The following is a 20,937-nucleotide window of genomic DNA, read 5'->3' as shown; positions in this document are numbered from 1 at the left end:
TGACCGATCTCTTTAACTTCTCCTTCCCACATTCCACCTAGAGGCGGGGCGTCGCCTCTTAGACTAAGCGTGATTGGTCGTCAGGAGACTCGGAAGTGCCTCTGATCAGAGCCGCAGAGAAAGACAGTCTAGCCTTGTAAGCGTTCTGTCCCGCACTAGGAACGGGCGTTTTTCGGGCTGCTCTCGATGGTATCTTTGGACGGATAGAGGGGGCCGCGCAAAGTCTTATGGGACAATAATGGCGGCTTTCAAGGTGCGGATATTGGCTCTCTGAGGCGGTCTGAGCGAGGAGTGGCTGCGCCAGCGCCCCAGAATCCGGGACAGAAGGTCCCGAGAGTCGGGCTTGGTGAGGTGAGTGTCCATTCTTCATTTCCGACCTTTTCTTCGCCAATCGTGGCGGCTCCAAGCGGCGGATATCGGCCCCTCGCTCAGGTTCGGGCCCAGGTTTGGAAAGTCTTGTCCCTGTCACCCAACTTGCGTTACTCACCTTAGGGATGCTGCCTAGGTCCTGCAAGACCGGCCTTTCTCCTTGCTCAGGTCAGATCCAGCTTCCTGGCCTGGCCTCGCAGAAGTCCAGGGATGCTGCCCGGGGGGTCACCCTGCTCACTTCCTATTAGTCCACTCCCAGACGGACACCGAGCCCAGCAGGGCTCCTTTTGTCTTCCTCTTCTCTGTCACAGTGGTATCTCTACCAGGTGATATCTTTTACTAGAATGTCAGCTCCAAAAAGGTCGGGAGTTTTGTCTGATTTGTTCTCTTCTTTATCTCTAATGCCCAGAACAGCGATCGGCTCACAGAAAGCACTCAGTAATTGTTGAATGAATGTATCCAGTTTTTTCTTCATTATTTTTCTTGTACCTCTTGTGGCTTCTTTGCCACTAATTATTCTTCACAAGCCAACACTTAGCTTCTTATTTACTTTTCTCAGCTGTTAGTTGACCTGTTTGTCAGACTCCTTTTCCTGTGCTGCTGGCATCTTTCTTTGTTGTCCCTAGAAATTTCTGGCTCCCTGTTTCCTTTAATCAGTTTAAACTCATTCATTCATTTATTCCTCAAACGTTTATTTTGCTAGGCACTGGGCAAAGCAGTCAACAAGACAGACAAGGTTCTCTCTCCTGCATAAAATGACATTCTAGAAGTATATTTTCTAGTTCAGACTACTGAGCAGAACATGCAAATCCTACCTTCCTGTTTAGATTTCCTCACATGAATACAGATGTCACCAATAGGTAGCTTTCCCTTTTCTCTTCTGCCTGATGGCATTTTAAAAAATGCAACTGTTGTTCATACTATATGTTCAGTCTGTTTAACAATATTCTTCTATAGAGCTGTGTATGTTAATTAGAGCTGGGTGAAACATTCTGGATTCTGGTGGTACCCTATCCCTTGACAGTTCTTTGCTTTACTGGCTTGTTGGAATGAGGGAAATTATTCAAGCACTCAGAATAAGTAGATTGTGTATAGTGGGAGGTAAAGAGGAATTTGTTATAAGTTGAATGCCAGAAAATCCTACAGTTACCTACTTTTCAGAAATACCATTTACTAGCCTCGTGATTCTCATTAATTTTTTTTTTTTTTGGTGAACTTGAATGTTGCTAAATAGATTTCGACTGCTGTGAGAGAAGTGTTTTCTACAAAACACAATTCATTAAAGTATGGATCACATGGATGGTAGTCTTATACGTCAACAACTCTGCTATATCTGTAGTTTAAAGGAAGGGAGAGGACGAAGAACTTGTGTAAAAAAATGGTGAGGGACCCAAATCAATACCTTGGAGCACAGCAAGTGAAATAATGTAACGATGACATTTATGTAACTTTTTATGGTTACAGAGTGCTTTCACATACACTTTCATATTTGATTCTCACAATAACTCCATGGATTAGATAGAGCAAAAAGTACTTCCATTTTGCAGGTGTAGAAATTATGCCTAACCAAAGATTAAGTTATTTGCTTACAATCATGCAGGTAGAAAATGTCAAGAGCCTGGGTTCTAATTGAGGTTTCTGATTTAAAATCTAGTGGTGTTTTCCCTAAACTCCCTTTATAGATGCCATAATGCTCTAGTAAGTGTCCCTTAGTGAGGTCTGTTTTTGCCTGGATGATACCCTCTTGGATCCTGGTGTGTGTGAGTGTGTGTGTGTGTGTGTGTGTGTGTGTGTGTGTGTGTGTGTGTATCTGTTTCTGACGTGAGTTGGGGTGGAAGTAGGAAGATCTTTTGAGATTGTCGATGACTCGATGGACAGGTCTTGGTAAGAGGTAACTAAAGGAGTTCTGATCTTGAGGGGAGGTCAACCCCCCAGAGATCCATATACCTACGGTTATTCTGGGATGTAGCAGAGCCAAGCCTTTTCCCTTCTTATGTCTGATATCAAATGGTTTGTTTTCCTTCCAGAGAAATCCCAGAGCCTGTCATGGAGGACACCAGCGAGGATGCCTCGATCCATCGATTGGAAGGCACTGATGTGGACTCCCAGGTTGGCGGTCTTATTTTCAAGACCAAAAGTGCATCTAGTGAGCAGCATGTCTTCAAGGCCCCTGCTCCCCGCCCTTCATTGCTGGGACTAGACTTGTTGGCTTCCCTGAAAAGGAGGGAGAGAGAGGAGAAGGATGATGGGGAGGACAAGAAGAAGTCCAGAATCTCTTCCTATAAGGACTGGGAAGAGAGCAAGGACGACCAGAAGGATGCTGAGGAGGAGGGCAGTGACCAGGCTGGCCACAGTAGCCGGAAAGACAGGTAAGAGCCTTCGGGTGGACTGCCCCAAAGGGAATGAAAACGGAGGCCAGAAAATAGCATCTCATGTTTATCTCTCAGTTTTCTTGTTGGACATTTAGGACTTTATGATTTTACTGTGATTCTATAACATTGAGGCTAGATAAGAATTGGTATTTTCTTCAGATCTGGGGGAAGATTCAAAGGCACCTAAAGAGTAGATGATGGAGGTTAGAAGCACTTACGGTTGTTGCCATATGCAAACCTGCCGTACCAGGGAGATAAAGTGGAAAAGGCCAGATCACATATTTGGCCTGGCCAAAGGTTTGGGGCAGGTTTTTCTTCCATGGATAAGCCCTTTACCAGCTGCCCTCCCTGTTTCAGACATTATCGATCTGCTCGGGTAGAGACTCCATCCCATCCTGGTGGTGTGAGTGAAGAGTTTTGGGAACGCAGTCGGCAGAGAGAGCGGGAGTGGCGGGAACATGGTGTCTACGCCTCGTCCAAAGAAGAAAAGGATCGGAAGAAGGAGAGGTCGAGGGATCGAGACTGTGACCGCAAGAGAGACAGAGGTAAACTGCCCAGCAGAGTTCCTAGTGCCTGATAAGCACCTGAATTAACATGTCGGCCTTTTCCTGTTGTGGGAATTTTTATAACACCCGTTAATTAGGGAACTCCATTTTCATGTCAGCCTGGTTGGTTTTGACCCTGTTGGTATTGGGATTAGGCAGTTTAAGAAAAGAGCTGTTACTTGCAACATAGCTGCTTTGCTTGAGTGTGTGGTCCTCATTTTATCCGGAAAATTGGTGATAAAGGTGAAAATGGGTAATATGTTTGAGAAATCAGTTGACACTAGTGTTGGTGAGAGAAAAAGGACGGTGCTGTGGATCAAAGCTAGATGTAAAATCCAATACTGGCTTTCCTCAGTGTTGTTTGATTTCTGTAGCTTGTAACTATTAAATAACTATTCATTATAGACTTGTAACTACTCTTTTTTGAATTCTTGCAGGAAAATAACTTACTGTGAGTTTGAAACTTTCTAGCCAGTAACTAATTTTTGCCCTTGAAAGAATGGGGATATGTGAGTTTCAGGAGCCCATGGATCGCATTAGAGCAGTGAGGTTGCACCTGTGAGTGAGTGGGGAGGCCTGTCCTTTCTCTAGGGTGAAGATGGGTGGAAGTTAGGATGGGACACCTGTTTTCTAAGCTCTGCCGGTGACTCCTCACAGATGAGCGGGATAGAAACAGGCACAGCAGCAGGTCGGAGCGAGATGGAGGGTCAGAGCGCAGCGGCAGAAGAAACGAACCTGAGAGCCCCCGACACCGGCCTAAAGGTAGTCTGAGCTGTTGCTTGTGGTGGTTTGAGAGAGCCAAGTGTATGAGAGGCAGGGTGAGTGACTCTCATCCTCAGTGGAACTGGGTTGGAATTCCTGATTTCACCATGAATTTCTGGGAATACTTGGTTCTGAGTCAGTTGATTCAGTTGGGAAGGCTGTGGACTTCTCTGTGGACACAGATATGCTCCCTTAACATGATTTGCCAGTTTGCTGAGTGGCCAGTTTTCCAAATGGTAGGAAAGAATAGGGAGCTGGGGGTGGGTGGAGTAGGGGCAGAAGAAAGTTTTAATACAAAGAAATATGTACATTCAAGAGGGATGTGATTGCAGAGATAAATTGGATATTCCTTAAAATGTTATGAGCACAGATGAAAACTGGGACATTAAAATTCAGATCTCTTTAAAAGCTGTCAAAACCATCTTATCCGTTGCAAATAGGTGCAAAGTTTATAAATAGTAAAAGAAATTTGGTGAATTGACTTTCACCTAATGGCTCTGTAGCCGTGTCTTAGGCGTTCCCTGTGGATGTGTCTTTTGTGGCCCAGATGCAGCCACCCCTTCAAGGTCTACCTGGGATGAGGAGGACAGTGGCTATGGCTCCTCCAAGCGCTCACAGTGGGAATCGCCCTCCCCAACACCTTCCTATCGGGATTCTGAGCGGAGTCATCGGCTGTCCAGTCGAGATAGGGACAGGTGACGTTCTGGGTGGTGCAGTCCAGGTTCTCTGGGTGGGCGGCACAGGGTGGGCGTGATTGGGGCTGGGAGGGCAGATGGTGGCTGGGGAACACATCTCAGCTTAGTGACTATTTAGTGAGGCTGGTTATACTGTTTCCCAGGTCTGTGAGGAGCAGGTACTCGGATGACACACCTCTGCCAACCCCATCCTACAAATACAATGAGTGGGCCGATGACAGAAGACATCTGGGGTCCACCCCACGTCTGTCCAGGGGCCGAGGTAAGGCAGGGTGGAAGTGGGAAGCAGGAAGCAGGGTCGCTTTTCCTGGTGGGGCTGGGCAAAGCCGGGCTGGGGCTGTGCTGCTCGGCAGGTCTGTGTGAGGCCACTGGGGATGAGCTGGGACCGTGCAGACTGACCTGCTACGTGTTCTCCCGCAGGGAGACGTGAGGATGGCGAAGAAGGAATTTCATTCGACACAGAAGAGGAGCGGCAGCAATGGGAGGATGACCAGAGGGTAAAAACTACATCTTTGAGGGACTGAATGAGGGGTGGTGGCCATCTGTCAGTGAGTAGGTGACCGAGGGTGTCTGAGCACAAGGGTCATGGGTTACACTGTAGTGGAACCGGACGTTGAGCCACGTTCAGTCTCGAAGCCATGGAATCTCTTTCCAGGCAAAGGCTCTGTGGTCAAACTTCTCACCAAATGCAGGTCAGACTTAACTTTTCCGGCTGTGTGCTGGTGCCACCGTGTGGTAAACGTAAGAAGCGCCGTCATGGTGGACTGTGCTGTAAACTGCTTCTCCTCTAGGTGGCTCGTCTTACAGCCTCTCTTGTGTCTCTCACGAGGATTGCTATGCTGCACCAGTGACTTCTTACCAAACACGTCCTCCCCTTCTGGCCACGTCTTGCACAGAAACTCGAACTGCGCCTTGTTCTTATTGCTTTGTCTCTTGTGCCTCAGCAAGCTGACCGGGATTGGTACATGATGGATGAGGGATACGATGAGTTCCACAACCCCCTGGCCTACTCCTCTGAGGACTACGTGAGGAGGCGGGAGCAGCATCTGCACAAACAGAAGCAGAAGCGCATTTCGGCTCAGCGGAGGCAGATCAATGAGGTGAGGCTGCCCACAGCAGGTGGAGCAGATTCAGCTGGAGAAGCGGCAGGTCACATGCACCTGCCAACGGCACAGCTTGTCTCCCCGCTGCTGAAGTCATAGACTTAGCGATTCCTCTGGAGGCAGAGGGGTGGGCAGGGAACTTATCAGTAACTTAAGAAAAACCCAACCCAAATCATGACTTCCGTCTTCTGCAGTAGTTCCTGGAGGGGTGCTGTTGATGGGAACTGGGAGGTCAGGCCCCGGCTCTGTGGTGTGTCCTTTGTGTCTCTCAGCGGGGCCAGGGACAGTCACCGTTTGTGTATCCATATAGAGGTTCTGCCTTAGATACAACGGGTTGCTTCTGGGAAGAGTACTGCAGGTGGTTTGGGATCAGCGATTCTTCTGTCTAAGGAGCTGCAGGGTAGAGAGGCCCGTGACATCTCTGCAGCCCCTGTGGCCCTTCTGTCAGGACCCTCTGCGTGGCCTCACCTGGGACCTTTCAGGATGGCCTTGCAGTTGCAGTCTTAACGTGGCCTCCCGTTGTGTCCTCACAGGATAACGAACGCTGGGAGACCAACCGCATGCTCACCAGCGGGGTGGTGCATCGGCTGGAGGTGGACGACGACTTTGAAGAGGACAGTGCAGCCAAGGTCCATCTGATGGTGCATAACCTGGTGCCTCCCTTTCTGGACGGGCGCATCGTCTTCACCAAGCAGGTGAGGGTCCTCTGTTGTCAGAGAGAAGAACGCTCAGAGAAGCCTGAAATGGGGAAAGAAAGAAAGAGAAAGGAAAGGAGAGGAAAAATGCCCCATCATGATAGTGGTAGGGTAGCAACCCTTCGTTTACCAGGGCCAGTACGAAGTGGACCTTTGTGTTGAGTTTAATGGTCAGTGCAGAATTTCTCTTTTTCCTCAACCTCCTGCAGCCAGAGCCTGTGATTCCAGTCAAGGACGCCACTTCTGACCTGGCCATTATCGCTAGAAAAGGCAGTCAAACGGTGCGGAAGCACAGGGAGCAAAAGGAACGCAAAAAGGTTGGTTTCTCGTCTTCTAGGGCCAGAGAGTATCTGCCTATTTTTTTGTTTTTTTTTTCTTTTTTCTTCTTTTTAAAGATCATGTTCCACCTCACAGGTAGGGTTCCTATTGGCAGTTAGAGGAAACTCATTGAGCAAGAAACAGCCCTTGTGGGAGGGTATTGCATTCCTCCTCCAGGGCCTCAGTTAAGATAATCCGGGGCCTGGTTTCTCAGGAGCTTCAGACATAAGATTGGGAGGCACGGCTCGGTGCCACTGCTACCTTGTGGGAACTTACTGCCTGCTAGATGAAGCCTGTTGTCAGATGGGACTGATTTTCCGTGGACCACAGTTGTGTCACGGGATGGAGCAGATTGACTTTTTGTGTCTTTTTCAGGCTCAACACAAACACTGGGAATTGGCTGGAACCAAACTGGGAGATATAATGGGTGTCAAAAAAGAGGAAGAGCCGGATAAAGCTCTGACAGAGGACGGTAAAGTGGACTACAGGTAGGAGTCTCGCCAGCAGCAGGTGTCTCTGAAGATGGGGCCTCAAGGGGTCTGATAGGATTCGTCACTCACCAATAGGAAAATGATGTCATTTTGAGTCTCTGGTCCCTTCCTCCTGGTCTTTTCGACTTTTCTGAGATAACATTCCTACTGTCGCCCCTGATACTGCAGGAGCTTCTTCTGTGCCAGGCAGCACCACAGAACTCACAGATATTCAGTCATTGGATTCTCATGACAGTCCCATGGGACAGGTGTAATCTTTCCCATTTTTCATGCGAGGAGGATGAGGTCCAGGGAGGTTAAGTAACTTGTTTGAGGTTACCCAGCTAGAAATGGTGGAGTGCGGATCACACCCAGACAGTCTAGTTTCAGAGCCCACACTCTTAGCCACTCTGCCAGAGTGCCTTTCAGATGCTCAGTGTGAGAAAGTGTGCTTTGCACCCTTAGATTTTAGTTCAATCTAAGGAAGAACTATTTTTAGTAGAGGTTTGAGAATAGAAAGGATTGTCTTCTCAGGTAGTGACTTCCCCATTCATAGAGGTATTTAAGCAGATGTTGGATAACTGCTTATTGGGCTTTCCTCATTGTGTAGGTGGCTGAACTCAAATGTCCCTTCTGAATCTCATTGAACACTCTGAAATCCTACAAAATTGTCATCTGAGTTAATAATTCTCTATAACCCTGTGAGAAGTGAGAAGTTGGTGCTATTGATCAGCCCTTGTTAGTTTGTAGTTAATTTAATCCCATAGGTGTTAATTGTTAGCTGACCAGGAATGACTGGGATGTTAGAAACAGGAAGTTTGACAGAGCGTGGGCTCAAATCTGATGGAGGAAAAGTCTCTTGGGGAAGGGATGGGTGGAGACTGTAGACTAATGTAGGTAAGGTAGGACTGGTACCTTTTTCGCTCTGCAGCCTGGGGATGTACGTGTGTCGGATACTTGAGCGCTTTCAGTGGAAGCTGTAGGTAAACGTCAAGTGGGATTGTTCTCACAGTTCTTTAAAAATAAAGCCTTATGGACTCTGCTGTCCCACCAAGAGGTGGGAGGGAGTCTGACCTTGGTCATGACTGTAACCACAACTCCTCTTTTCAGCCTGTTAAGTGTGGTGCTGACATTGCCCAGGGTTGTTCCATATAAGGTGATGACCTGTGGATTTCAGCTTCTCTTCTGGCTGAAGTCTTTCAGGGCAGAGGATTTGCCACTCGCTGATCTGTAGCTCCTCTGAGCCCTCTGCAGCTGTGTGTCCTGGGGGCATTGAGCAGGTTTTGGACGATGGATTCTCAGACAGCAGTCTGGTCCCTTAGGACAGAGGAGATAAGCAGCACCTGGCAGCTGTGGCGTCTCAAAGATTTACTGCATATTTGAAGCAGTGCTCACTTCTGGGTGTAGGAAGCAGGGCAGTAACCCAGTCAGGAGAGAAGATGTGGGAAGCCGTGCAGGGCGCTTAGGCTGCTGTGTGTTCTCAGGACAGAGCAGAAGTTTGCAGACCACATGAAGAAAAAGAGCGAAGCCAGCAGTGAATTCGCAAAGAAGAAGTCTATTCTGGAGCAGAGGCAGTACCTGCCCATCTTTGCTGTGCAGCAGGAACTGCTCACGATTATCAGGTAACTGTGTCCACCCCGGGTCGGGATTCCACTGTTGAATCAGGTGTCCCATTTTCTCCTGTGTGTACTCTGCAGCTCTTTTTCTTTTGGGTATGACAGCTGATGGAGAAGGGAAAGGATTTTTTCCCCTCACTTGGGTGCCCTGGGCTACCCTGCTTGAAGTAAGCAAGATGGCATCGTTTTGTTTTAGTTCATTTGTTTAAACCATATTGTCTTCCACACTTTTTAGAGGGTGTTTCAGTATAAGACCGTTTTCCCAGGGAAATCCTCCTCCCTGCACAGGCGTGCTCCTTGGATAGCTACAGGTGGGAGTAGGAGGTGGCCTTCCACTCGGGCCGATTCACCCTTTATCTTCTCTTCCTTGCAGAGATAATAGCATCGTGATCGTGGTTGGGGAGACAGGGAGTGGTAAGACCACTCAGCTGACCCAGTACCTGCATGAAGACGGTTACACGGACTATGGGATGATCGGGTGCACCCAGCCCCGCCGTGTGGCTGCCATGTCAGTGGCGAAGAGAGTCAGTGAAGAGATGGGGGGCAACCTTGGTGAGGAGGTGAGTGGGCGCAAGCGCTGAGCTGTGTCGTTCTTGCCCGGTAGCTTCTGTCATTTGGGCTGATCTGCTGAGGCCTGGACCCAGCTCGGGGTGTGCAAGGGCGACTGGGCGCCCAGAGCTTCTGAGCGGTCTCTCTGGCCTCCAGGTGGGTTATGCCATCCGTTTCGAAGACTGCACTTCAGAAAGCACCTTGATCAAGTACATGACTGATGGAATCCTGCTGCGAGAGTCCCTCCGGGAAGCGGACCTGGATCACTACAGCGCCATCATCATGGATGAGGCCCACGAGCGCTCCCTCAACACCGACGTGCTCTTTGGGCTGCTCCGGGAGGTGAGGGCTGCGGGTCCAGCCTCTGTGCCTGTGGGGCTTGGACCACCGCCCTGCCAGGAGTTAGTGACGAGGCACTCCAGGCAGGCTGGGGTCTAGCCTGGGGAAGCTGAGGGGGTCTTTGACAGGCCGAGTTGCCCCTGAGGCCCTTGGCTGCGGGGTTCAGAGCTGGTGGTGGTTTACTCTGTTCTTGCTCAGCTGAGTGACCCGTGGTTCTCCTGGCTGTGGCTCCACGGATTCAGTTCAGGATTGTTAGGAATCTAATGAGCCATCCGTCAGCTTTGACTTCTGTTTCATTTGGTAGTGATGCTGATGAGACTGGAGGGCAGAAGCCAAGGGTCCCAAAACTGTGGGGAAGCCTCTGACTGACTTCTTCTTTTAGGTGGTGGCTCGGCGCTCAGACCTGAAGCTCATCGTCACATCGGCCACCATGGATGCAGAGAAATTTGCTTCCTTTTTTGGGAATGTCCCCATCTTCCATATCCCTGGTCGTACCTTCCCTGTTGACATCCTCTTCAGCAAGGTACTGAGGCCCTGTTTTGGAACTGCCCTGACCCTTGATGAGGAGCTGGTTGGGGGATGTGGAGTGGCACACTGAGTCGGGAGAGGTTTTGTGGGGACCCTGGGAGCCTGCGGCTATAGGGCTTGGAGGCGAAGGGCTGCACTCTGGGGAGGTTTCGCTTGGTTGTTTCTTTGGAGTGGACGTGCAGGGCTCAGGGAGGGCCATCAGGCCTGTCTGCAGGTGCGGCAGCCCTGAGAGTTCGTCGGCTCTAGCCCCTGACCAGAACTGGGTCACCAGTTCCCAGTGGGGGCTTGGCCTGCATTCCCTCTCACGGTGTCCCTCACTGGTTTGCAGACCCCCCAGGAGGATTATGTGGAGGCCGCAGTGAAGCAGTCTCTGCAGGTGCATCTGTCGGGGGCCCCCGGGGACATCCTTATCTTCATGCCTGGCCAAGAGGACATCGAGGTGTGTGCCTCGGTCATGACTGGGATGAACGGGTGTGTCCTTCCTGTGAGAACTGGGGGATCTGTGTCTCACAGCTCCTCTCTGTGCCCTCAGGTGACCTCAGACCAGATTGTGGAGCATCTGGAAGAACTGGAGAACGCGCCCGCCTTGGCTGTGCTGCCCATCTATTCCCAGCTGCCTTCTGACCTCCAGGCCAAAATCTTCCAGAAGGTGAGATGGGTCCCCACCTTGGGATTCCCCCAGACTCCCCCAAAGGAGGGCAAGAGGGAGGGTGTTACTTTTCTGGCATGGGTGGGGTGTACTTTTCTCCTTGTGGGGTTTTTCCTACCTGAAGGCCTACAGCCTTCCCTCCATGAGTGTCCTGTCCGGCTCCAGGCTCCGGATGGCGTTCGGAAGTGTATTGTTGCCACCAACATTGCTGAGACCTCTCTGACTGTCGATGGCATCATGTTTGTTATCGATTCTGGTTATTGTAAACTAAAGGTAAGAGGAGACAGGCACCGGGGCCCTGGGCCTTCACCCAAAGCTAACTCAGCCAAGGGGGTGGGAAGGCAGGCCCTGGGTCCTTGGCCCTCAAACGACGATTGCTCATGGAAGTGGTGGTGGTGGTTATTGAGTGCTGGTTTTGCCATGTGCTTGATTCATTCCATCCTTGTGATAACTCGAGGTAGACACACAGTTTACATAGCTCGATAGAGATTGCGGAGCTGGAAATTTCTTGAGGTTCCTGGTTCCGAAAGATGGCTGCTTACATCGCTAAGACACTTCATTCTGTGATGTGTAGCAACCAGGGTTTGTCTTTGTCTCAAGCCTGCCTCCCTTTTTCCCCTCACTCTGTCCTTAGTCAGGTCCTTACTGTCCCCTCCTAGGTCTTCAACCCCAGGATTGGCATGGATGCTCTGCAGATCTACCCCATCAGCCAGGCCAATGCCAACCAGAGGTCGGGGCGAGCCGGCAGGACGGGCCCAGGTCAGTGTTTCAGGTAGGAGCCCTGTGCTAGCCTGCTTTCTGGGGTGGAGCCCCAGCTGGGGTGGGAAGGCTTGGACTGTGATCCTGCAGAGAGGTGATCCCTGAGGCTGGGAACCAATGGTGGGGCAGCCACTTGTTGGTCCTCTCATCACATGCTGCTGAGTGGAAGAAGCTGCCTTCCCAGGCAGCGCTGAAGTCTGAGCAGCCTTGGGTTTTAGGAAGACCTGTGTTGAAGGTATCTGCAGCGGATGACCAGTGATTACAGTGTGCCTCCTCCCAGAAGATAAATGTGAACAAATTACAGCACCGGTTCTTTTTTTCCTCCTCCAATTACTCTCTCTCTCTTTTTTGTTCCGATATGTAAAAATAATGTATTAACTATAGAAATTCAGAAAATCTAGAAAAATATAAAGAAAAAAAACCCCAGCCATAATTCTAGTCCCAGGCTCACTGGTTCCAGAAATGAAACAAGTACATAGGAGACTCCAGCAGAATGGTGAATTGGCAGGACTGAGCTTTGAGTAGGTGGAGATTCGTGATTGTAAGGGGAAGGGGGAGGTGGGGGAAAGAAATGAGGACTTCTCCTCCTTACCTGTGGCTCTCATCTGCACTGCCTCTTCTGGGTGCACAAGCCCAGTGTTGGTCCCTGTGTAGACAGCTGGGCATATTTGAGGGGCTCAGCCGGGCAGCATGGTGGGAAGTGCGTCAGGACTGCGTCTTCTCCACCACAGGCTCTACACCCAGAGCGCCTACAAGAATGAGCTCTTGACCACCACGGTGCCCGAGATCCAGCGGACCAACCTGGCCAACGTGGTGCTGCTGCTCAAGTCCCTGGGGGTGCAGGACCTGCTGCAGTTCCACTTCATGGACCCGCCCCCGGAGGACAACATGCTCAACTCCATGTATCAGCTCTGGATCCTCGGGGCCCTGGACAACACAGGTGCTGTGGCCCCGGGAGCCGGGCAGGGCCCCGTGGGCTCTGGTGCCTGGGTTCTCCCTCTTATGGCACTGTGTCCAGTGACCGTGCGGATTTGCTCCTCTCTCCCAGGCGGTCTGACCTCGACCGGGCGGCTGATGGTGGAGTTCCCGCTGGACCCGGCCCTGTCCAAGATGCTCATCGTGTCCTGTGACATGGGCTGCAGCTCCGAGATCCTGCTCATCGTCTCCATGCTCTCGGTCCCAGCCATCTTCTACAGGCCCAAGGTGGGAGATGCTGTCCGGCTCCTCTCCTCCCAGGGATCTCGGGAGGTTATGGGCTCAGGGAAGGTTGAGAGAGGGGAGTAGTTTCTCTCTGTGTTGTTAAGACAGAGTGGAGGGAGGGGCAGGAATCAGTTTCCAAAGAGTGGTTTTGCTGTTTTATGTTAAGCAGGTTGGGGTAGGGGAAGGGGTGGGCAAGATCCATGGTTCTCAGGGAATGTTTTGCAGTTTTTTCTAGGATGGCTGTGCCTGAGCCCTCACATTTTAGAATAAATATTTTGTTGTAAACTAATTTATTTTTCCTATATTGTCAGGGCACTATGTTGATGTGTTTTTAGTTGTGGTGAGGGTAGATGATAGTGTGAGATAGCTCTTCTCATTGGACCTGGACTTCCCTTTTTCCTTCCTAGGGCCGAGAGGAGGAGAGCGATCAAATCCGGGAGAAGTTCGCAGTCCCTGAGAGTGACCATCTGACCTACCTGAATGTCTACCTGCAGTGGAAGAACAACAATTACTCTACCATCTGGTGTAACGATCATTTCATCCATGCCAAGGCCATGCGGAAGGTGGGGGCAGTGGTCGAGACAAGCAGCACATTGGGAGGAGGGTTGGGATGCAGGGAAGGAGGGCTCCATCCTTGTCTACCTGTGTCCTGCTCTAGGTCCGGGAGGTGCGGGCTCAGCTCAAGGACATCATGGTGCAGCAGCGGATGAGCCTGGCCTCGTGTGGCACCGACTGGGACATTGTCAGAAAGTGTATCTGTGCTGCCTATTTCCACCAGGCAGCCAAGCTCAAGGTGAGCCTAGTGGAGCTATGGCCCCTCTGGGCCTGATACTTCTTTCGAGGGCAGAGGTCTCCTGTCTCATTGTACAGTCCTGCAGATCTGGGCTTCCCCCAAAAGCCTGTGTCAAGACAGTATTGGACTGGGTAGCGGCCCAGATGTGCAGTGTTTTGCAATGTAGCCACCTGTTGCATCTCTTCCGTAGGGAATCGGGGAGTATGTGAATATCCGGACAGGCATGCCCTGCCACCTGCACCCCACCAGCTCCCTCTTTGGAATGGGCTACACCCCAGACTACATTGTGTATCACGAGTTGGTCATGACCACCAAGGTGAGTCTTTTCCAAGGCAGCCTGTATGACTGTAGGCCCACTTGGCTGGGCCAGGCCTTTGTAATAACCCTTTGCCGCCTTCTGGGATGGGTTTTGAGCTTGGGAGGCTTAAGGCCACATGCCTTGCTTGCAGGGAAATTGAGGTTGGTTTTCAGTTGGGGGTTTGGGGAAGTTTATATGGATACACAGTTAACCTCTAGATTTCAGTGGCCTCGGCTGTGCCAGCAGGATTGTTTCCTACTTGCTGCCGCGGACAAGCAAGCCCTTTTGGTGTTGTTAGAAGGGTTTTCTGAGGGGCTGGGCCTTTTCTGTTGGACAATAGGGGCCTTTTTCTCAAGCATGGAGGAATTTGGATGGGAGAAGGGATTAGAATCCCAGTGTCTGCGGTTTTCCCTTGCCTTTTTCAGCCTCACAGGGCTAGGGGTAGGCCCTTCCCATACAGCTCCTAATTGTGGAACTGCTCTGGGAGGGACAGCTCAAAGCATTGGTCCTTCTGTGACCACCGCTTTGTGGCCCTTCTGCCTGCAGGAGTACATGCAGTGTGTGACTGCTGTGGACGGAGAGTGGCTGGCAGAGCTGGGCCCCATGTTCTACAGCGTGAAACAGGCAGGAAAGTCTCGGCAGGTAAGGATCCTGTGCTTTTCTATGGAGGATCTGTTTGTCTCTGGGATCCGCTTTCCTCTCAGCCTGGTATTAAAGACACATCGTCATCTGGCTTCCCTTCACTTCCCTGTCAAACATAAAAGTTGTGATCCAGGCAGGTTAGTCTGTCTGATCTCCCCCCACGCACTCCATTTGCTTGGTCTGCTGAGCCTTAAAAAAAAAACAACTTATTATTGAAAAGTCCAAATACTCATAAAAGTGGACAGAAACAGTATAATGAGCCACGAGTTCCTCACTTAGCTTCCATAATTATCAACATTCTGCCCAACCTTGTTTCTCTTATTCCCACCCCGCTCCATACATATTGGTTTTTCCTGGAATATTTTAAAGCATACCTCAGACATTATATTTTTTCACCCGTAAACACTTGAATATGTGCCTCTAAAAGGACTTTCAAAAATTAAAACATAACCTCCATGCAAATCTTACTCAACAGAATTAATCCTTAACGTTGCTAAAGTCTCCACTTCTTATTCATGTTTCCTTTTTTATTCCAAAGATAATTTTTTATAATTGATTTGCTTGAATTTGGATCCAGGCATTGAAATTTGTCATTACATATATTAAGTCTTTTATTCTGGAACAAGCTCTGCCCCCACTCATTTTTTATGGCATTGACTTATTGGAGAAAACAGGTTGGTCATCTTGTAGAATGTTCCACGTTCTGTTTTGAGCTGATTCCTTCCTCAACGTATTTAACTTTTGCCTCTATCCCGTGTGCTTTCTGTAAGCTAGTCATTAATCTAAAGCCTTGGTTAGATTCAGATTCAGCTGTTTCGGGTAAGGATGCATAAATGCATGTGGTGCTGTGAACCTCCTTTTAGATCCAGTCAGGAGGCACATAAGGTCTGGTGGTGCCACTTTTGAAGACACTAAGATTGCTCAGTGGTCCCACCAGACCCTCCGTTATAAATTCTCTACCTACTTCTCGGTCTCCTGACAGTCTTGGTGTCCACTGGTGGCTACCAGCTGGAGGTAGGGCTGCAGAATGTTGTGGACTTTAGCTTCCCCCCTTCTCAGCATAGTCCTCCCCACACCGGGCCCGCACACATCTTCCTGTGTCCGTCCTCTCCAGCCAGATGTCATGTCTTCTCTATTTCCTGTACTTCCTGGCATGGTTATGAACTTGGTTAGAGCATGTAAGCACTTAGCAAATTGAGTGGAGGGCTGAGGCATGAGAGGGTGAGGACTCAATCATCCAATGTCTGTCTTGGATCAGTGAGCAAAGCAGGCCTCAGTGCTGGGGCAGGGAGCTGTGTGTCCCTGCCTTTGGGAGCTGGCAAGGTCTACCCAGCACCTGGCTGGCAGCAGGGAGATGGGTGCAGGCTGGCCCTCCTCACCCGCCAATCCCCAGTGACCTCAGTACCTCTCCCTTCTCTAGGAGAACCGCCGACGGGCCAAAGAGGAAGCCTCTGCCATGGAGGAGGAGATGGCACTGGCCGAGGAGCAGCTGCGGGCCCGGCGGCAGGAGCAGGAAAAGCGCAGTCCCCTGGGTAGTGTCAGGTGAGCTGTGGTCTCGGGACTCTTGTCCTGATGGAGCCCACCAGCTGGACTGGCCAGGCCCTGAGGCAGGGTCGCGATTTAAGAGAAGTTAAATGTGCAGAGGTGAATTGGTGACGAGTTGACTGTGGTCACGTGGAGACGGGAGGGGTTTTGGACATACTTTCAAGGAGTGGTGATAGAGCTGCAACTCCTGGTCGTTGTTTGTTATGTTGTGATGGGGCCCAAGGTGGGCTGGAGCGGCAGAGTAGGTCTCACAGCTTTACCAACAGGCTAGGGCTTGGACATCACAGTGGAGAGGCAAGGCCAGGAGAGCCTTGGGCACCTGCGTCTGCCCTGGTGCCTGGAGTTAGACTGCACAGGTGAAGGGCATAGTCCCTGCAAGACTGCTCTCACCTCAGTCACCACCTGCAAGTTGGGGGGTACCCAGGGTCACCCTCATTTCTCACCAACTTGTTACAAATTTGGGGATCCCCATGGACTCCCTCAGGTTTGATAATTTGCTAGAATACCTCGCAGAACTCAGGAAAGTACTATACATATTACAGTTTTATTATAGCAAAAGGACACAGAACCAGCCAAAGGGAGAGATGTATAAAGTGAGGTCTGAGAGGGTCTTAGATGTGAAGTCTTCCATTGTCCTTGGGGTCATGTTACCCTCCTGGCACATTACACAGAGTATTGTCACCAGGGAAGCTCACCGGAGCTTTGGTGCCCAGAGTTTTATTGGGCAGGACCCATGTGTTGACTTAGTCTCCAACCTCTTTTCCCTCCCCAGAGTCTGGGCTGATAGCACGAGGCTCAAAGCACAGCCCTCTGTTCACAGGTTGGTTTTTCTGGCAGGGCAGCCACCATCCTGAGTCATCTCATTTGCATAAACTATCAGATGTGGTCCACCGTGAGTAACAGAGACACTCCAGTCCCTTGGGAAATTCCAAGGGTCTAGAGATACTTCCAGGAACTGGGGACAAAGCCCAGCCACAGCTGGAGTGGCGGCCTGGTGAGGTGGAGGGAAGACTCCCTTCAGAGCTCACCTAGGGGATATGAATGGAATTGTTAAAAAATCTCATAACCTGCCTCAGTGGATAGGAGAAAGAGGTGCTATCTCATTCTGCTCCCGATCACACATAGGGAAGGCGAGGGGAGTGGAAGTGTGCTAGGGGCGGAGACCCTGCAGCCCCAAAGCCTGCTCACACACAGAAGCAGCAAGACCTCAGGCTCCTCGTCCTCCTGTGTGTCCTGGCCGGAGTGAGCAGCAGTGCGATTCCTAACCCCTCTTCTGTGTCTCCAGGTCTACAAAGATCTACACCCCAGGTCGGAAAGAGCAAGGGGAACCCATGACCCCTCGCCGCACACCAGCCCGCTTTGGGCTCTGAGCTGATGCTGTCCCTGAAGAGGAGGGGAGCCAGGTGTTGAGTCATGAGCCCCGTGGCTGGAGCGCCCAGGCCTGCCGACAAAACCGTTTCATCTGTGTGCTTTCATTTGTGTACATCATGGCCCTGGGGGCACCTGTTGCGGCCAGGCTCTGCCGTGGAGGAGGTGGGAGTTTCTCGGTGCAGGCGTGGGGCCGCAGAGCAGCTGCCAGGACCACAAGAGGTGGCCGGACCCACCGTATTCAAATAAACTGTCCCCGGGACACTTGGTGTATGAATGACACGGCTTTGACTATGTTTTTTAAAATTCTTGTGTAAAACAGCACAATAGACCTAGGGGGAATTATAATTTGGTTATAATTCAGGATTTGGAAATAAATTTATTGTTTGTAAAATGTTATTGTGTTTGACTCTTCTTTTCCCCTGACTGCCCTAAATCACACATTAGAGAACAGGCAGAACGCTGACTTTCCTTGGATGGATCCTTCTAGAACCTTAGCTCGCCCTTCTGTTCTCCAGGCAGTGCCTCTTAGAGGAGGGGTTGATGGGGTGGGACTCAGCTGACAGGGAAGGAGAATGGCCTGGGGCATCAGCACCTGGCAGGGCTGGGGCAAGGCGGCCATGGTGTCCAGGAAGTGGGAGGAAGGTGAGCAGCCGCGCACCCTCTGTCCTTTCCCAAGGGCGGGTTGGCTGCTCTGTCGCTCAGAATGGCTGAAGTTTCTTCCGTTATGTGTTGTGTATTCATGGAAAATAGTGTAAAATGTTGCTTATCGGTTTTCACGTAAAAGATGATGCTTACGCTAGAATCACTAGTCTTTTCTGTTGTTAAGCAGCTTCAACGGTCTGCTGAGGCGACGTCTAGTGAGGCACATGTGGCATACACAGATGCCACAAAATAAGTGGGGAGGCTCCCCGCCCCCAGCAGCTGTACCCGAATCTGCTTTGGCTTCTGGACTTTTGCCCAAGAATCTGTTTGCACTCTGTCTCCAATGCTTTCTTTTTAACTATGGACCCTTTCCATTCAGATCTACCTTCCTTCCAGCTTTAATATTCCGATTTAATACTCTGCTCTTCACCATCTCTTCCTCAGATGATAACTGATTCTTTTTCTAGAGGTACAAAAGCGTTTCTTGGCAATGACCCGGAAGTGGATTCCTGAGACTGGTGTGAGAGAACAGTAAGGTTGTTGAACTGGACAGGGGTCCCCTGCCTTGCTCTCAGCCATGTGCGTCTACCCTTTAATGCCTACTTGAGAGGAGCAGGATACTTTAGACATCTTAGAAATATCAGCAGTTGAGGGTCTCAGGCTGAGATAGGGGGCTCATTCTGGGGACCCCAGGGCTAGCTCGCTGGGCCCTGCCTATGGCAGGAAGCTTCCTCCTCATATGGGCTGTGCAGAGGAGGCTCAAAGGCAAGTGTACGTGGCCACATGGTGGTTCTAGGGAGCTCCTCCTTCCCTTTAGTAAGGTGGCGGCTGGGGTTTGTTCTGGGTTCCTTTAGCTCAGGGGGAGAAGAATTATACTCCAGGTAGGTAGAAGAGGGTCTGTCACAAAGGATTCTGCGGCCCCCAAAGTAGCAGAATCTGAGTGACCCTCCGACTGGGTGGCTGAAGCGCTTTATTTGTAATCCCCTCGGCTAAGTCCTAGCTTTATAATCGTTTCTTTTTTGTTATTTTTTTTTTAACGTGGCTTTAGGTGCACAGCAAAATTGAGCAGGAGGTACAGAGATTTCTCCTATATCTGCTTCCCCTGCCCCCAAACCTGCACAGCCTCCCCACTATCAGCATCGCCCACCGCAGTGGTTCGATTGTTACAACTGATGAGCCTGCGCTGACACATCATTACCCCCTAAAGTCCGTAGTTTACATTAGGGGTCACCCTTGGTGTCTGTACATTCTATGGGTTAGGACAAATGCATCCACCATTATAGTTTCATACAGAGACCATGTCTCTTTAAGGTCAGCTTTTAAAGAGCTCACTTCTTTGGTTATTTCTTAAAGCATTAGAGGCAGGCAACATTCGGGCTCCCTGCCCTTTCTCCTACCTTTCTTCATTTCTCCAAGCCCAGCCCCTCCACTCAGCTGGGTCTCCTACCTGGCTGGGCTTGCAAGGCCACACGGCTGGGTGATGTATTGACATGGTTCTGGCTCTCCTGCCCCTTTGCTCCCCATAGCGTGCTACCTGCTTTCCTCTGGTGTAATCACACTATAGGAAGTGAAAGACAACTTTGGAAAAAGTACAACATTCAAAGTACCCAGATATTGTCCCTTTGGCCAACATATATGAAAACTTTTTGTAAATTAAAGAGACAAAATGCCTTTTTAGTAGACTGTACTGGGGATTTTAGTGACATTGAACTTTTACTTGAATAAATGGGCCACAGGCTAGAACTAGAAGCCATTTCATTAGTACCAGACCCTTCAGTCTTTGTTTTCTCTAGAAGACGTATCTTATTCTAAACCAAATGAAGGAACACAGTCAAAACAGCATTAAAAACCAGACAATGACCATCACAGTAGAAACCACCAGATGTGCCCATCACTCCTGCCTCACACTGCATTTCCAGAATTTGCCCTTCCCAAGGCCTAGCAGGGGCATCCTATATAACACATTGCTGCTATTAGCAGAAAATTTTCTTGGCTTTTGTTTGGCGGGGGAGGGAGGCAAGATATTTAAGAATTGCTATCAACTAGGGGGGGTTTCTTCCTTCACTTTTCCTTTCCCCTCTTCCAGAAATGCAAGCCCTTTCATTTCCTTCTCTTACTTTACCTTTAGCTATTTCAATTTTCTATAGACTAGAAATAGAAATTCTAGACATGTACTTAGTTTAACAAAATCCAGCCACAATAAAATAGTTTAGCTGTCCTTGGAGTTTGTTATAATGGAATTTTTCTTGTACTGAGCTGGCTGGGGAGAAAAATAAAATTGTTAAAAGAAGGAATATGGCAGCCAGGGAGAAAGCAGATGGCTATCTCTCCCTCCTGCCTTTGGAAAATGCATCATTTATTTCTCTTCCTCTCTTTTGGGTCTCAGGATTACTTTCCTTTCGGAGGTTTTTAGATATTTCTTTTTCTTCTTAAATTCCAGACAGAGATGGAAGGAATAAAAAAGGAACTAATTATCTCTTGTTGGTTTAAAAACAAATCCAGATAATCCAGAAGCTTGCTTTGGGAATTACAGCTCCCCTATGTATGTCAAAGAGAACTATATGTTTTAGAATTTAGGGAAAACAGGGATGAACACATTGCTGGGGACCTGAGGGGGCAGAATTGTCTGCAAGACACCACGAGCTCACTGAGGCTGCTGTGCTCATGTCTTTATTTT

The 20,937-nt window shown here is 49.9% G+C and overlaps 2 protein-coding genes across 3 annotated transcripts in view; one reads left to right on the top strand and one right to left on the bottom strand.

Annotated features, from left to right (window-relative positions):
- Positions 1-150: 150 nt before the first annotated feature.
- DHX38 (DEAH-box helicase 38) lies at positions 151-18,003 on the top strand. 2 transcript variants are annotated; one of them, XM_060000833.1, is made up of 27 exons: positions 157-351; positions 2,397-2,738; positions 3,099-3,286; positions 3,944-4,048; positions 4,596-4,743; positions 4,887-5,005; positions 5,164-5,240; positions 5,688-5,843; positions 6,380-6,541; positions 6,751-6,858; positions 7,235-7,347; positions 8,814-8,951; positions 9,319-9,505; positions 9,651-9,836; positions 10,216-10,356; positions 10,690-10,800; positions 10,894-11,010; positions 11,176-11,283; positions 11,670-11,782; positions 12,501-12,709; positions 12,818-12,972; positions 13,377-13,532; positions 13,628-13,762; positions 13,953-14,078; positions 14,607-14,702; positions 16,123-16,244; positions 17,533-18,003. In XM_060000833.1, the coding sequence occupies exons 2-27, from the start codon at positions 2,416-2,418 to the stop codon at positions 17,615-17,617; spliced, it is 3,684 nt and encodes a 1,227-aa protein (XP_059856816.1). In that variant the 5' UTR covers positions 157-351; positions 2,397-2,415; the 3' UTR covers positions 17,618-18,003. The 2 variants fall into 2 exon arrangements, with proteins under 2 accessions (XP_059856817.1, XP_059856816.1); XM_060000834.1 differs by lacking the exon at positions 16,123-16,244 and having other exon boundaries at positions 151-351.
- A 683-nt stretch (positions 18,004-18,686) lies between these two features.
- Positions 18,687-20,937, bottom strand: part of PMFBP1 (polyamine modulated factor 1 binding protein 1) — a 43,829-nt gene continuing 41,578 nt past the window's right edge. The window contains exon 20 of the mRNA XM_059999299.1: positions 18,687-18,775. Within this exon, the coding sequence (XP_059855282.1) occupies positions 18,687-18,775 (89 nt within the window). The remainder of the gene's footprint in view (positions 18,776-20,937) is intronic.

This window comes from Delphinus delphis, chromosome 20 (genome assembly GCF_949987515.2).
Source record: "Delphinus delphis chromosome 20, mDelDel1.2, whole genome shotgun sequence".
NCBI classification, from domain to species: Eukaryota; Metazoa; Chordata; class Mammalia; order Artiodactyla; family Delphinidae; genus Delphinus; species Delphinus delphis.
Note: the sequence above shows the minus strand (reverse complement) of the source record. Positions and strands in the feature narration are given on the sequence as shown.